This window comes from Oncorhynchus keta, chromosome 15 (assembly GCF_023373465.1).
Source record: "Oncorhynchus keta strain PuntledgeMale-10-30-2019 chromosome 15, Oket_V2, whole genome shotgun sequence".
Taxonomy (NCBI): domain Eukaryota; kingdom Metazoa; phylum Chordata; class Actinopteri; order Salmoniformes; family Salmonidae; genus Oncorhynchus; species Oncorhynchus keta.
Window position 1 is genome coordinate 43,987,529 of NC_068435.1, and position 14,031 is coordinate 44,001,559.

General features: G+C 43.5%; 1 protein-coding gene across 4 annotated transcripts in view; it reads left to right on the forward strand.

The window, feature by feature from the left end:
• Positions 1 to 6,543: 6,543 nt before the first annotated feature.
• Positions 6,544 to 14,031, forward strand: part of dnah9l (dynein, axonemal, heavy polypeptide 9 like) — a 155,518-nt gene continuing 148,030 nt past the window's right edge. For 2 of the 4 annotated variants that reach the window (XM_052464211.1, XM_052464210.1), the window contains exons 1-3: positions 6,544 to 6,830; positions 6,973 to 7,081; positions 11,294 to 11,452. In XM_052464211.1, the coding sequence (XP_052320171.1) occupies positions 6,977 to 7,081; positions 11,294 to 11,452 (264 nt within the window). In that variant the 5' untranslated portion in view covers positions 6,544 to 6,830; positions 6,973 to 6,976. The remainder of the gene's footprint in view (positions 6,831 to 6,972; positions 7,082 to 11,293; positions 11,453 to 14,031) is intronic. The other 2 variants (XM_052464209.1, XM_052464208.1) reach the window with 2 other exon arrangements.

The window sequence follows — 14,031 nt, forward strand, 5'->3', positions numbered from 1 at the left end:
TGCAGAGACGCTCCCCATCCAACCTGACAGAGCTTGGGAGGATCTGCAAAAAAATGGGAGAAACTCCCCAAATACAGGTGTGCCAAGCTTGTAGCGTCGTATCCAAGAAGACTCAAGGCTGTAATCGCTGCCAACGGTGCTTCAACAAAGTACTGAGTAAAGGGTCGTTTGCAAAAAATGTAAAATGCAACAGTTTTTGCTTTGTCATTATGGGGTATTGTGTGTAGAATGATGAGGGAAAAACAATATATTTAATTAATATTTTAGAATAAAGCTGTAAGGTCACAAAATGTGGAAAAAGTTAAGAGGTCTGAATAATTTCCCGAATGCACTGTATATGAGTTAACATACACATGGCCACGTTCATAGCTCTATGTTCAAGTGGCATTGTTTACATCATTACCTGGCAACCCACTAACACTACTACTAGTCTTAGCACCTGTAACTCGTCATGGATGATTTTAAAGTTACTCTTGATTTGTTTTATCCACTAGCGTTTGAAGAATGGTCAAACAAGAAGAGGAAGAGGATATGAAAGAAATGAAACAAAGAAGAAGAGCAAGTAGACCAGCAACCTGAGCCTAGCATTAACCTTAGACATGCAGAAACCTGTAGCACTGCTATAGATGACATACAAAAGGAGAGAAATTAAAAACATGACATCAAGACAAACCAACTGGGCAGTGAAGTGGAATGGCTGTCAGAAAAAGGGATAAACATCAATCTGGCAACTGTTTCGAAACAGGTCATATTCTCTGGAATTCCTACGCCACTCACTGCTAAAAGAGACCGATATGAAATCAGCAGCTTTGCTGGACTGCGTTCAGGCCTAAACCGCCTCTTAAATGGGCCTCCACGGAGCCGTTCTTGGTGCCTGATGAGAGATACTGAGTTTCTGAACGCAAATCATGTCTTTGCTGGTACCATAAAACAGCCAAGAAGGGAGGGCAGGGACAGAACCAACCAACCAGAACCAGCCACCCATAGATGATTACTGAATAAGGTGTAGTTTGATTTGCAGTTGCACTTTGGCCGAAGAGGCAACAAAGGAAATCGCAAACTGAAGCCAAACTCATTCGTAATAAAAGAGTACAAAGATGGATTGAGCTACGTAACACTGAGTTTCAATGAAAAAAACAAGAACCACAAAAGTCCAATTGAAAGGGACCAAGGGAACGGGCTTTGCCCCTTGGCATAGCTCGAAAAATATCTCTAATTTACACAAACATTTTCTTTTCACCTTTATTTATTTAACCAGGTAGGCTAGTTGAGAACAAGTTCTCATTTGCAACTGCGACCTGGCCAAGATAAAGCAAAGCAATGTGACACAGACAACAACACAGAGTTACACATGGAGTAAATAAACAAGCCAATAACACAATAAACAAGTCAATGACACAGTAGAAAAAAGAAAGTCTATATACAGTGTGTGCAAAAGGCATGAGGAGGTAGGCAATAAATAGGCCATAGGAGCGAAATATTACAATTTAGCAGATTAACACTGGAGTGATAAATGAGCAGATAATGGTGTGCAAATAGAGATACTGGTGTGCAACAGAGCAGAAAAGTAAATAAAATAAAAACAGTATGGGGATGAGTTAGGTAGATTGGGTGGGCTATTTACAGATCGACTATGTACAGCTGCAGCGTTCGGTTAGCTGCTCAGATAGTTGATGTTTAAAGTTGGTGAGGGAAATAAAAATCTCCAAGTTCAGCTAACTGGAAGGAAAGGTGTCCAAATGAGGTGTTGGCTTTGGGGATGATAAGTGAGATATACCTGCTGGAACGTGTGCTACGGGTGGGTGTTGTGTGAACTCAGTGAACTGAGATAAGGCGGAGCTTTACCTAGCATAGACTTATAGATGACCTGGAGCCAGTGGGTCTGGCGATGAATATGTAGCGAGGGCCAGCCGACTAGAGCATACAGGTCGCAGTGGTGGGTGGTATAAGGTGATTTGGTAACAAAACAGATGGCACTGTGATAGACTGCATTCAGTTTGCTGAGTAGAGTGTTGGAAGCTATTTTGTAGATGACATCGTCTGTTTTACAAGGGTAAGTTCGGTGGCGTGACTGAAGGAGGCTTTGTTGCGAAATAGAAAGACGATTCTGGATTCGATTTTCGATAGGATATGTTTAATATGAGTCTGGAAGGAGAGTTTACAGTCTAGCCAGACACCAAGGTATTTATAGTTGTCCACATATTCTAGGTCGGAACCGTCCAGGGTGGTGATGCTAGTCGGGCGGGCGGGTGCGGGCAGCAAACGGTTGAAAAGCATGCATTTGGTTTTACTAGCGTTTAAGAGCAGTTGGAGGCCCCAGAAGGAGTGTTGTATGGCATTGAAGCTCGTTTGGAGGGTAGTTAGTACAGTGTCCCAGCCTTTTATATACACCCCAGACTAAAGCTCTCAGATGATTACAACTTGTGGTATACCATGGAGCCAATGGGACTCAACACCCTTTCATCAATGCTGCCTCATCTGTGCAAGGTATAACATTTTGTTAAAATAGGTAGCCTCCACTCCTCCAGTGCCATCTTGACTGCCAGAAGTTCCATGTTACTTACGTCATAGTTTCTCTCAGCGAGGTTCAGACGATGGGACAGGAAGGCACAGAGATAGAGATTTTGGTCCTGGGCAGATCGCTGGGACAGGATGGCCCCCACTCCAACGTCAGAAGCATCGACCTCAACCACAAACTGACGGGACGGATCCGGATGGAGGAGAATGGGGGCCGTAGTGAACTGATGCTTCAGATCCACAAGGCCCTATTAACAGCTCGCGACCATGTGAACGGTACCTTGGGAGATGTGAATGCAAACCCCAGGAAACATTGCAATTGCACTCTGGATGTGGGTTGAGGCCAATCCCCCACCGCTCTCACTTTTTCAGGATCCATCTGGACATTTCTTTCAGCGATGACATATGATTATTTATTTATTTGTACCTTTATTTAACCAGGCAAGTCAGTTAAGAACAAATTCTTATTTTCAATGACGGCCTAGGAACAGTGGGTTAACTGCCTGTTCAGGTATAAATCCACTGAGGGAAAATTGAGGGAAATACGTTTTTTTTGTGCGTATGGAAAATCTCTGGGATCTTTTATTTTAGCTCATGAAACATGGGAGCAACACTTTACATGTTGCGTTTATATTTTTGTTCAGTGTAGTATCAATCCACAATGGACTTGGATGAGAATACCCCCCCACCTCAATAACCGACAGAACGTGAGCCAAACACACGCAGTATTAAGCCATGGAACATGTTGATTAGCCAGTGAGTGCTCAAGCCCTCGCTACACCTACAACTTATTTCTTCATCAAAACCCAGCCCGTTCGCACCACCAGCTATTGTGCCCCTAATTCCCGCTGTTAACATAGCAACAACATTTCAGACACACCCCTGGACCCATAGCACTACCACCAGCTCTAAGATTTACCATTGGTTAGGTTTGTTAAAATAGAGCCCTCTATGTCTATCACTGAGAGTGACTGAGGACACACCAGGATGAAAGAGTAGCATAAATGAATAAATGCTAATGCTAACAACATTTATTTAGCACTATAGGTGTGTAATATAAACATTCACGACAACATCTATCTGCATCCCTGTGGTGTACGGACAACGGAGTGGCAGTGTCATCACTCTGAGTTGAAAAGGCTGGAAACAGCCCTAGCCTGTTGATGCCAGTATGGGCTGGCTGTTGCCAAGTTGAGGACATAGAACTGTGGTGTGAATGCCTGAAGGCATGGCACGGCATGATGGGACAGGTTGGGGACAGATGTGTGTGTCGGTCATTACTGTAATCGTTCCATTTACTCTGTGCACTCAGTGAGGGACGGCTGGTCAGCACCATCTGGACACACACACACACAAATATGCACAGCAGACACAAACACACACAGGCATGCAAAAAATGTTACACACATGCACACACACTCTCTCTCTCTCTCACACACACACACCATTTCCAAACCAGCTCTCTGCGGATAGGGGTGTCCAACTGGCTAGCCTCACCATGGCAACTTTGCCAGCAACAGGAGGAAAGCCTGCTTGGTGCGTGTGTATGCCTGGGTGTGTGACCATCATTCTCCCTGTCTCCCTCCCTCAGTCCCACTCTCTCTGTCTCTCTCCCTGTCACCATCTCTCTCTCTCTCTCTTTCCATCCTTCTCTGAGTACCTCTTCTTTCTCCCTAGAGTATATTCCCAACATAGGTTTTCCCTGGAGTGCCAAGGTGCGCTGATAAAAAATGGCCCTGGAGTGGACAGAGTAAACAGAAGTTCAAGGGAGCCATAGACCAAGTGTGTGAGAGATAGAGATCACAGAGACAGAGAAGGTGAAGGAGAGAGAGAGAGAAAATCCCAAAATGACTCTGCATATACATTTCTCCTCACTCTAAAGGAGAAGAGGAGTGGTGAAGTGAAGAAGAGAGGGAAGAATGCTAGGGAGGCCAGGGGCTCAGGGCTGAAGAGGAGCAGTCCACACGTGAGGCGCCACGTAGCCATGGCAACTGCGAAGAGAGAGCGTGGAGAGGGGTAGGGAGAAGAGGAGAGAAGAGGAGAGAGGAGAGAAAGGTGGCAGGCTAAGACTAACATCCACATGGAAATGATGGCCTGCCCTGCTCCGCTACTCTGCTACTCACAGAGAGCAGCTAACCCACACATTGTTGGTTTTGGTCTCGGAATCAAAATCAGCCTTGCTGGCCCGGATTAGAAGGGCTATTGTGATGCTGTAGTGGGCGTGTGTGTAGTGGTGGTACCTTAAGCAGCCAGGTCACCCGTGACACAAGTCAGTATTCAACGTCCCTCCACGTCTGAACACGTCGGGAGATGACGTGGAAACCGGCCACTAGGGGCAACAGTGGGCGTTGTCACATTATGTGGTTTGGGTTTTGCTAGGGCGTTGTGGACATGGATGGCGGCTGTGCGTAAGCATCTGCCCCTGATTCCAAACGTTTGAAGCAATAGAACGTTATTTGTTTTAAGCCTATCCAAAAACCTTTTCCCTTAAACCTTAAAAATGTGGAGTTAATGCCTTAACTTAACCTTAAACACTTCAAAATGTGACGCTTGCAACAACTTCTACATTTTACATTTGAGAAACATGGATGGGCACCTTATTCTGACGTGAAACTGTGAGAGCTAGTTGTCCTTAAGATAATGACGATGATGACGACGATGATGACCAAAGACGACTACGATGATCTTGATTTTAGGCGGCAGGCAGCCTAGCGGTTAGAGCGTTGTTGCTGGTTCCAATATCTGAGCCGACGAGGTAAAAAATCAATTGATGTCACACTCATTTGCTCCAGGGATGCAGAACTACTATGGCTGACCCTGTAACACAACAGATTTCACTGCACATGTCTGGTGTATGTGACAATAGAAACATATTTTTTTCGATGAATCATGAGGCACTTGTTGAGTTTGGGGCTAGCAGATCCTCTATTGATACCACTGGTGATAACTGTTGAGAGAAGCAACATGTGAGAGAAAAACGTTGGTCAACGTTATTAATTATAGCCACAGCATATCTTGTCCTTCATTCCTATCCTCTTATGTTTTCCTCTGCTCCCTCTCTCTCTACATCTCTCTGGACCCAGTCTCATCTGTATGCTGAGAGATAGCTAGCTATCCCCCCTTCACCGTCCTCCCTCCCTCCCTCCATCCCCCTCTCCAACTCCTCTCTTTCTCTCTCTCTACCAGTAGTCCCAGTGGAGACGCTGTGACATTGGGTGTGAGGTCAGAGGGATGGGCAGCAGTGGTCTGTCTCTCAGCACTGTGAAATGGCTTTAGCTACAACACAGCTCAGGGGACAGAGACTGGGCTACAACGCAGGCAGACAGAGAGACGCAGAGAATTTACATTTAACACACAAAAAATATTTTTGGATAGCACATTGAATATGATGATGTGGTCATTGGTAAAACACAGAGCAGAGAGAAAGGCACAGTTCTGATGTCGTAAAAAGTATCAATTAATATATGTTTTATTGGTTTATAAAATATGGCCGCAAGTGTTTGTCCTTACCTGAACCTCTGTGAGTTGAGAGACTATAAACTGATCCAATAGAAGCTTGAACTAAGGCCACATGTCCATTCAATGGTACACCCAATAAAGGTTGTCCTTAACCAATATTTCACATTTTATCCAGAAATATATGGACTTGAATCCTGATAAACACTGTGTTTCTGTGGAGACCCAGAGGTTCAAAACATTGCATTGCTTTAGTACTAATGAGCTACATGTATCTATAATTTATCAAATAAATTCTGACTCAAATGCCAATGATCACTGATATCATCATCATCCCCAGTCGTCCAATCTCATATGTCATTATTATATCTGTGCATTACAGTTAGAGGCAACATGTTTTTTTTTTAAAAGGTTAATCAGTATCGTGCTATTTTAAGTAACACAGTTATACACATGTCCAGTTTTGAGATGTTTTTACATAAATGCTGTATCATGTTTAATAGGATGTCATGGTTCTGGTCATTTTGGATAAGAGCGGATGTCACTTCTACCAAAGGTTATCCCACACTGCCCTCAAGTGGTGAGAAAATGGATCTGTTAGTAGGTGTCAATATCAGGACGAGGGCTCCCTTGAAGGCTCCTGTTTCACCTGGCTGTGGCAGGTGAGATATGTCGCCTTCTGTTGCTATGGTGTAAGGTCTCTCTCGGTGTGGTATAAGCTTACCTCCTCACCTGTCTTCAGAGCTGGGATAGAGAGGCCTCAGCTTTGTGCATGTCTATAGCAGCTTTTCCCAAATAGTGGAACAGGGTCCTGGCTGGAAGATTTGGCTTTGTTAACTTTAACATTCAACTTCAAGGTAAGTTCATGTTGACCCTTGTTTTCTTCCCGTCAATGGGTTAGGTCCCACTCTATCCTTCTCCCTCTTATTCTCCATGTCAGAATGCAAACCTCTGCTATTTCTCCTCTAAAACCAAATGCCCCTCGCCCCCTTCTTCCAGCGCCATGGCCGAGGGCGGCAGCAGCACTAGTGGAGGGGTGCGTGTTCCCCAGGACACCAAGACAGGGGCTGCGTTGGCCGATGAGAGGGTGGACTTTCTCCGGGAGCAGGTAGGACTATCCCACTGGGCATACAATGGTTGAATCAACGTTGTTGCCACGTCATTTCAATTAAATTACTTAGGAGCAACGTGGGAATAGCAACGTTGGATTGAATTGACTGCGATATTAGCATCACAAACACAAAAAACACTGAACTCTATATACTCTTTATATTCATCATATTATAGCACTTTTCCTCGACGGAAATGGAGGTGCTGGTGTCAGAGGTTGAGTACAACCAAAATGTTTGATTTGGATCTCTTAGTTGTGGCTTGAGCAGAAGACAACAACAAAAAACATAGCTACAAAGAGAGGACAATTCAAGTTGCTTTAGCGATGTCAAAATATACTTCATATGAGTAGGCAACACTCACCAATAAGCCATCTATCCTCAACAGCTCCCTCTTGTGAGTGAAGGCCACCATTGCTGTTCTGCAGAAGGAACGAGTCGCGTTCCACCTTTACCACCACATTCAGCAGCGTCTTATGCGCATCGCATAATCTTATCACCTGCACATTAAGTGGGTGGAAGCATTTTCTGTTCACATTGTTAAACTCGTTTTGGGATTGTGCTTTTATGGCCATGTGGGTGCTGTCTATTACTCTGTTAGTTTAGAGAACACACACTGATCTAAAAAAAAAAACATCATTTCAATTTAAAGTTTTAATGTCATGTGCACGAGCAGGCCTACAGTGAAAAATGCCTTTTTTGCAAGCTCCAAACCCAACAATGCAGTGATCAATATCAATGTAGCACAATGACTAACACAAGGTAGAACAAAAACACGAGAAATATAAGAAGAACACGAGAAAGTAAGAAGCTACTGTATATAGAGGGTCAGTTCCAATACCATATTTACAATGTGCAGGGACACTGGAGTGATCGAGGTAGATATGTATACGGGTAAAGTGACTAGGCATCAGGATATACAGTTGAAGTCGGAAGTTTACATGCACATTAGCCAAATACATTTAAACTCAGTTTTTCACAATTCCTGACATTTAATTCCGAGTAAAAAATACCCTGTTTTGGGTCATTTAGGATCACCACTTTATTTTAAGAATTTGAAATGTCAGAACAATAGTAGAGAGAATGATTTATTTCAGCTTTTATTTCTTTCATCACATTCCCAGTGGGTCAGAAGTTTACATACACTAGTATTTGGTAGCATTGCCTTTCAATTGTTTAACTTGTTTTGGGTAGCCTTCCACAACCTTCCCACAATAAGTTGGGTGAATTTCTTGCCCATTCCTCTGCAACTGAGTCAGGTTTGTAGGCCTCCTTGCTCACACACACTTTAACAGCTCTGCCCACAAATGTGCTATAGGATTGACGCCAGGTTCTTAGTGATGTCCATTCCAATACCTTGACTTTGTTGTCTTAACTTCTTGGTGACGGGGCAGTATTTCCACATTCAACTACCTGCTACTCATCCCCAGAAGATAAGATATGCATAGCATTGATAGATTTGGATAGAAAACACTCTGAAGTTTCTAAAACTGTTTGAATCATGTCTGTGAGTATAACAGAACCTATTTAGCAGGCAAAACCCTGAGGACAAAGCATTCAGATTTTATTTTTTTGAGGTCACTCTCTTTTCAATGGGGTTTTCATTGGGGATCCAGATTTCCAAGGGACCTTCTTGCAGTTCCTACTGCTTCCACTGGATGTCACCAGTCTTTAGAAATTGGTTGAGGTTTTTCCTTTGTGTAATGAAGAGGTTGTCCTGTTCAGAACGAGGGTCACTTGTTGTATACTGTTAGATAGTGGCGAGTGACCAGAAAGCTACAGTTTGATTTCCTCCGGTATTGAACACAGATCATCCCATCTTAAATTGTATGGATTATTTACGTAAAAAAATACCTAAAGTTGTATTACAAAAGTAGTTTATTTCAAACTACTTTTGTAATACAACTTTAGGTATTTTTTTACATAAATAATCCATCAAATTTAAGACGGGACGACTTTTGGCAAAGTTTACAGGTAACGTTTGAGATATTTTGTAGTCACGTTGCGCAAGTTGGAACCAGTGTTTTTTTTGGATCAAACGAGTCAAATATATGGACATTTTGGATATACAGTATATCGACGGAATTAATAGAACAAAATGACCATTTGTGATGTTTATGGGACATATTGGAGTGCCAACAAAAGAAGCTCGTCAAAGGTAAGGCATGAATTATATATTTATTTCTGTGTTTTTGTGTTGCGCCTGCAGGGTTGAAATATGCTTTTCTCTTTGTTTACGGAGGTGCTATCCTCAGAAAATAGCATCGTTTGCTTTCGCAGAAAAGCCTTTTTGAAATCTGACATGTTGGCTGGATTCATAACAAGTGTAGCTTTAATTTGCTATCAGTTCTATTTTTGTTTCATCAGATCAGGGGACATTTCTCCAAAAAGTATGATCTTTGTCCCCATGTGCAGTTGCAAACCGTAGTCTGGCTTTTTTATGCCGTTGTTGGAGCAATGGCTTCTTCCTTGTTGAGCGGCCTTTCAGGTTATGTCGATAAAGGACTCGTTTTACTGTGGATATAGATACTTTGTACCTGTTTCCTCCAGCATCTTCACGAGGTCCTTTGCTGTTGCTCTGGGATTGATTTGCACTTTTTCGCACCAAAGTACGTTCATCTCTCTACCTGAGCGGTATGACGGATGCGTTGTCCCATGGTGTTTATACTTGGGTACAGATAAACGTGGTACCTTCCTTCATTTGGAAATTGCTCCCAAGGATGAACCAGACTGTCAACCAAAGAGGCACTGAGTTTGAAGGTAGGCCTTGAAATACATCCACAGGAGCACCTCCAATTGACTCTAATGGCGTCAATTAGCTTATCAGAAACTTCTAAAGCCATGATATCATTTTCTGGAATGTTCCAAGCTGTTTAAAGGCACAGTCAATTTAGTTTATGTAAACTTCTGACCCACTGGAATTGTGATACAGTGAATTATAAGTGAAATAATCTGTCTGTAAACAACTGTTGTAAAAATGACTCGTGTCATGCACAAAGTAGATGTTAAAAAAACAATAGTTTTGGCAAGTCAGTTAGTACAAGAAATTTGTTTCAACCTAAGTGTATGTAAACTTCCGACTTCAACTGTATGATAAACAGAGTAGCAGCAGCGTCAAATTATGATTGTAAGTGTCTGTGCGTGTGTGTAGAGTCAGTATAGATGTTTGTGCATGTTATGTGTGTGTTGGAGTCCTGTGAGTGTGCATAGAGACAGTGTAGATGTGTGTGCATGTTATGTGTGTGTTGGAGTCCTGTGAGTGTGCATAGAGACAGTGCAAAATAAAAATCAAATACAAGGGTTAACTCAGATAGTCAGTGTAGTCTGTCTTATGACTTGGGGATCGATGCTGTTCAGGAGCCTGTTGGTGTCAGACTTGATGCCCAGGTTCGGCTCGCCGTGCGGAAGCAGGGAGAGCAGTCTATGGCTTGGGTAACTGGAGTCTTTAACAATTTTACGGGCCTTCCTTTCACACCGCCTGATATAGAGGTCCTGGATGGCAGGGTGCTCGGCCCCAGTGATGCACTGGGCTGTCCGCACCACCTTCTGTAGCGCCATGTGATCGAAGGCGGTGGTGATGCCATAACAAGCAGTGATGCAGCCAGTCAAGGTGCTCTCAATGGTGCAGCTGTAGAACCTTTTGAGGATTTGAGGGCCTGTGACAAAACTTTTCAAATTCCTGAGGGGAAGAGGCGCTGTCTCGTCTTCTTCATGACTGTGTGCGTGTAAGTGGCCCCCCGTTTCCTGTAGTCCACAATCAGGTTGAGGTTGTTGTCCCGGCAACACACTGCCAGGTAATGGACATCCTCACTGTAGCCTCTCATCGTCACCGGTTATCAGGCCTACCACCGTCGTGTCGTCAGCAAACTTGATGATGTTGTTGGAATCGTACTAGGCCACGCAGTCGTGGGTGAACAGGGAGTACAGGAGGGGACTAAGCACACACCCCTGTGTGGCTCCCGTGTTGAGGGTCAGCATGGCGGAGATGATGTTAGGCTTTATGGTTATTTGGGGAGATCTGTTTTGCAGACAAAATTTTTTGCACGTCTCATCAGTCCAATAATTGCAGTAGACTTTAGCTCGCTTCACTACAAATATGTATGATCTTATATTACAGCATACAACAGCCCGAGCGTTGTCCTATGGGCTAAAGCAGAGAGCAGATACAAAGGTGATCAACAAATGACACGTCTAATGCACCATGTTTCCAGGCGTTTTGCGTTCTCCGGGTGAAGACTGACAAGTGGAATCGTTTCATTGGGGCGGAGGAGAACCAGAGGATTCTACTGGATTTCCTGGACCATGTCTGGAGTGACCGACTACTGCTCTTCACTGGTCCTGGGGGGACACTACACGCTGGAGACGCACAGGTGAGCGACACGCACACACACACACACACACACACACACACACACACACACACACACACACACACACACACACATTGTAATGCTGATATGTAAATGCTACCATACAGCCGTTACACCTTTAGCTTCTAGAAAGCCCCGGCAGCCATTTTTCAACTAACCTTTTCTTTGGCAATACGTTGACATTTTAGTAATTAAGCAGATGCTCTTATCAAGAGCGGCAACACTTTCTTCGTTCTTGATTCAGAAGAAACGTGTCTCTTATAAACGTCTGTCCAGTTACAGGTGGAAGTAGAGAACATTCCGAAAAAATATTCAATCCACTTTTTGATGGAGAAAGACATCTCGCTTGCGTGTGTGGATATCTTTGACCTATTTTTTTTTTTTTGCATGTGTCCACGGCAGCGACTAGTTCCTGCAAAGATGTTGGGAAATGCAACATGTTGGCGAGGGAACTCCTCACTCGGTGGGAAAAGTGGATTTAATATCTTTCTGAATATGACCGCAGTTTTTGGTGTACCACCTGCAACTGAACAGGTTCGTAAAATGTTCTTCCGAATCGACAACGAAGAAAGTATCGGCATGAAAAGGTTAGTTGAAATATGGCTGCCGGGGCTTTCCACTGGCTAAGGCAGCGTTTCCCAAACTCAGTCCTGGGGATCCCAATGGGTGCACGTTTTTCTTTTCTTGTCTAGCACCACACAGCTGTTTCAAATAATCAAGCTTTGTCATGTCTTGACATGGGTTCAATACCCAGCTGGTTAGGCATCACACACAGTCTGTCTTTTTTCCTTACATGAACCGTATAAATGTTCGGATGAATGATTATAGGCTATACATAGGCTTATTGCATTGGCTTTCACAATTAAGTAACGGAATCTAACAACCCAGCTAGCACGTTTGGTTCCTTGGAAGTTGTGGGAATGTATGTTTTTGGTTTCACATTGGTTGTGGGAACGAAGCCATACGTTTCCTGACTGGTAAAACTGAAGGTTTTTTAAACGTTCTGAGAACAAAAGTGAACATTTTGACTTTTCCGGTAAAGTTTATTTTTAGGTTACAGGGATGTTCTGAGAACGTTGTACTCTGGTTCCTAGGAGGTTTTATTAACGAAAATTGTAGGATATTTGGAGATTTTTTAATAACTTTCAATAACACTGCTAGCTTATTTTAGGTTTAACAAAATGACTCCAAGCACACATGGAAATTCATATCCTTAGGCATTAATCATGCAAACACATTTATCGTGACATGGCATCAGTGGGTTTTGAACCTATAATATTCTGTTCTTTATTCATGTCCTTAGTCCAGTGCACCATCAGGACTGAGCTTGTGTGACATTTTTTTTACTCATGCAAAGCTGTTAATTTTAGTCTATTCAAACAGAACCCATTTCAAAGGAAACAAGCACTTATTAAGTTCAGGTAATACTGGGCGCCAAATACTGGGCGCTGCCTACACACCTGAACACACTGAACAAGAAAGAGGACGTTTTGTTGATTCTGAGAACGGAATGTACATGTTTTTAAATTACATTTTTATAACGTTCTCAGAAGGTTTCTTGTGGTTTTAAGGGAAAATAGTTCCCTAACATTCTCGGAACAATTGAGAACATTACTTTAAATAGAACAATGAGGAAAACCTGTTGGAAACCTTATGCTGAAGTTCTACAATTCCTTCAGAAAAACCTTCTTAGTGTTCAAATCAAATCAAATCAAATCAAATTTATTTATATAGCCCTTCGTACATCAGCTGATATCTCAAAGTGCTGTACAGAAACCCAGCCTAAAACCCCAAACAGCAAACAATGCAGGTGTAAAAGCACGGTGGCTAGGAAAAACTCCCTAGAAAGGCCAAAACCTAGGAAGAAACCTAGAGAGGAACCGGGCTATGTGGGGTGGCCAGTCCTCTTCTGGCTGTGCCGGGTAGAGATTATAACAGAACATGACCAAGATGTTCAAATGTTCATAAATGACCAGCATGGTCGAATAATAATAAGGCAGAACAGTTGAAACTGGAGCAGCAGCAGTCAGGTGGAATGGGGACAGCAAGGAGCCATCATGTCAGGTAGTCCTGGGGCACTGTCCTAGGGCTCAGGTCCTCCGAGAGAGAGAGAAAGAAAGAGAGAATTAGAGAGAGCATATGTGGGGTGGCCAGTCCTCTTTTGGCTGTGCCGGGTGGAGATTATAACAGAACGTGGCCAAGATGTTCAAATGTTCATAAATGACTAGCATGGTTGAATAATAGTAAGGCAGAACAGTTGAAACTGGAGCAGGAGCATGGCCAGGTGGACTGGGGACAGCAAGGAGTCCTCATGTCTGGTAGTCCTGGGACATGGTCCTAGGGCCCAGGCCAGTTGAAACTGGAGCAGCAGCATGGCCAGGTGGACTGGGGACAGCAAGGAGTCATCATGTCAGGTAGTCCTGGGGCATGGTCCTAGGGCTCAGGTCCTCCGAGAGAGAGAAAGAAAGAGAGAAGGAGAGAATTAGAGAACGCACACTTAGATTCACACAGGACACCGAATAGGACAGGAGAAGTACTCCAGATATAACAAACTGACCCTAGCCCCCGACACAAACTAC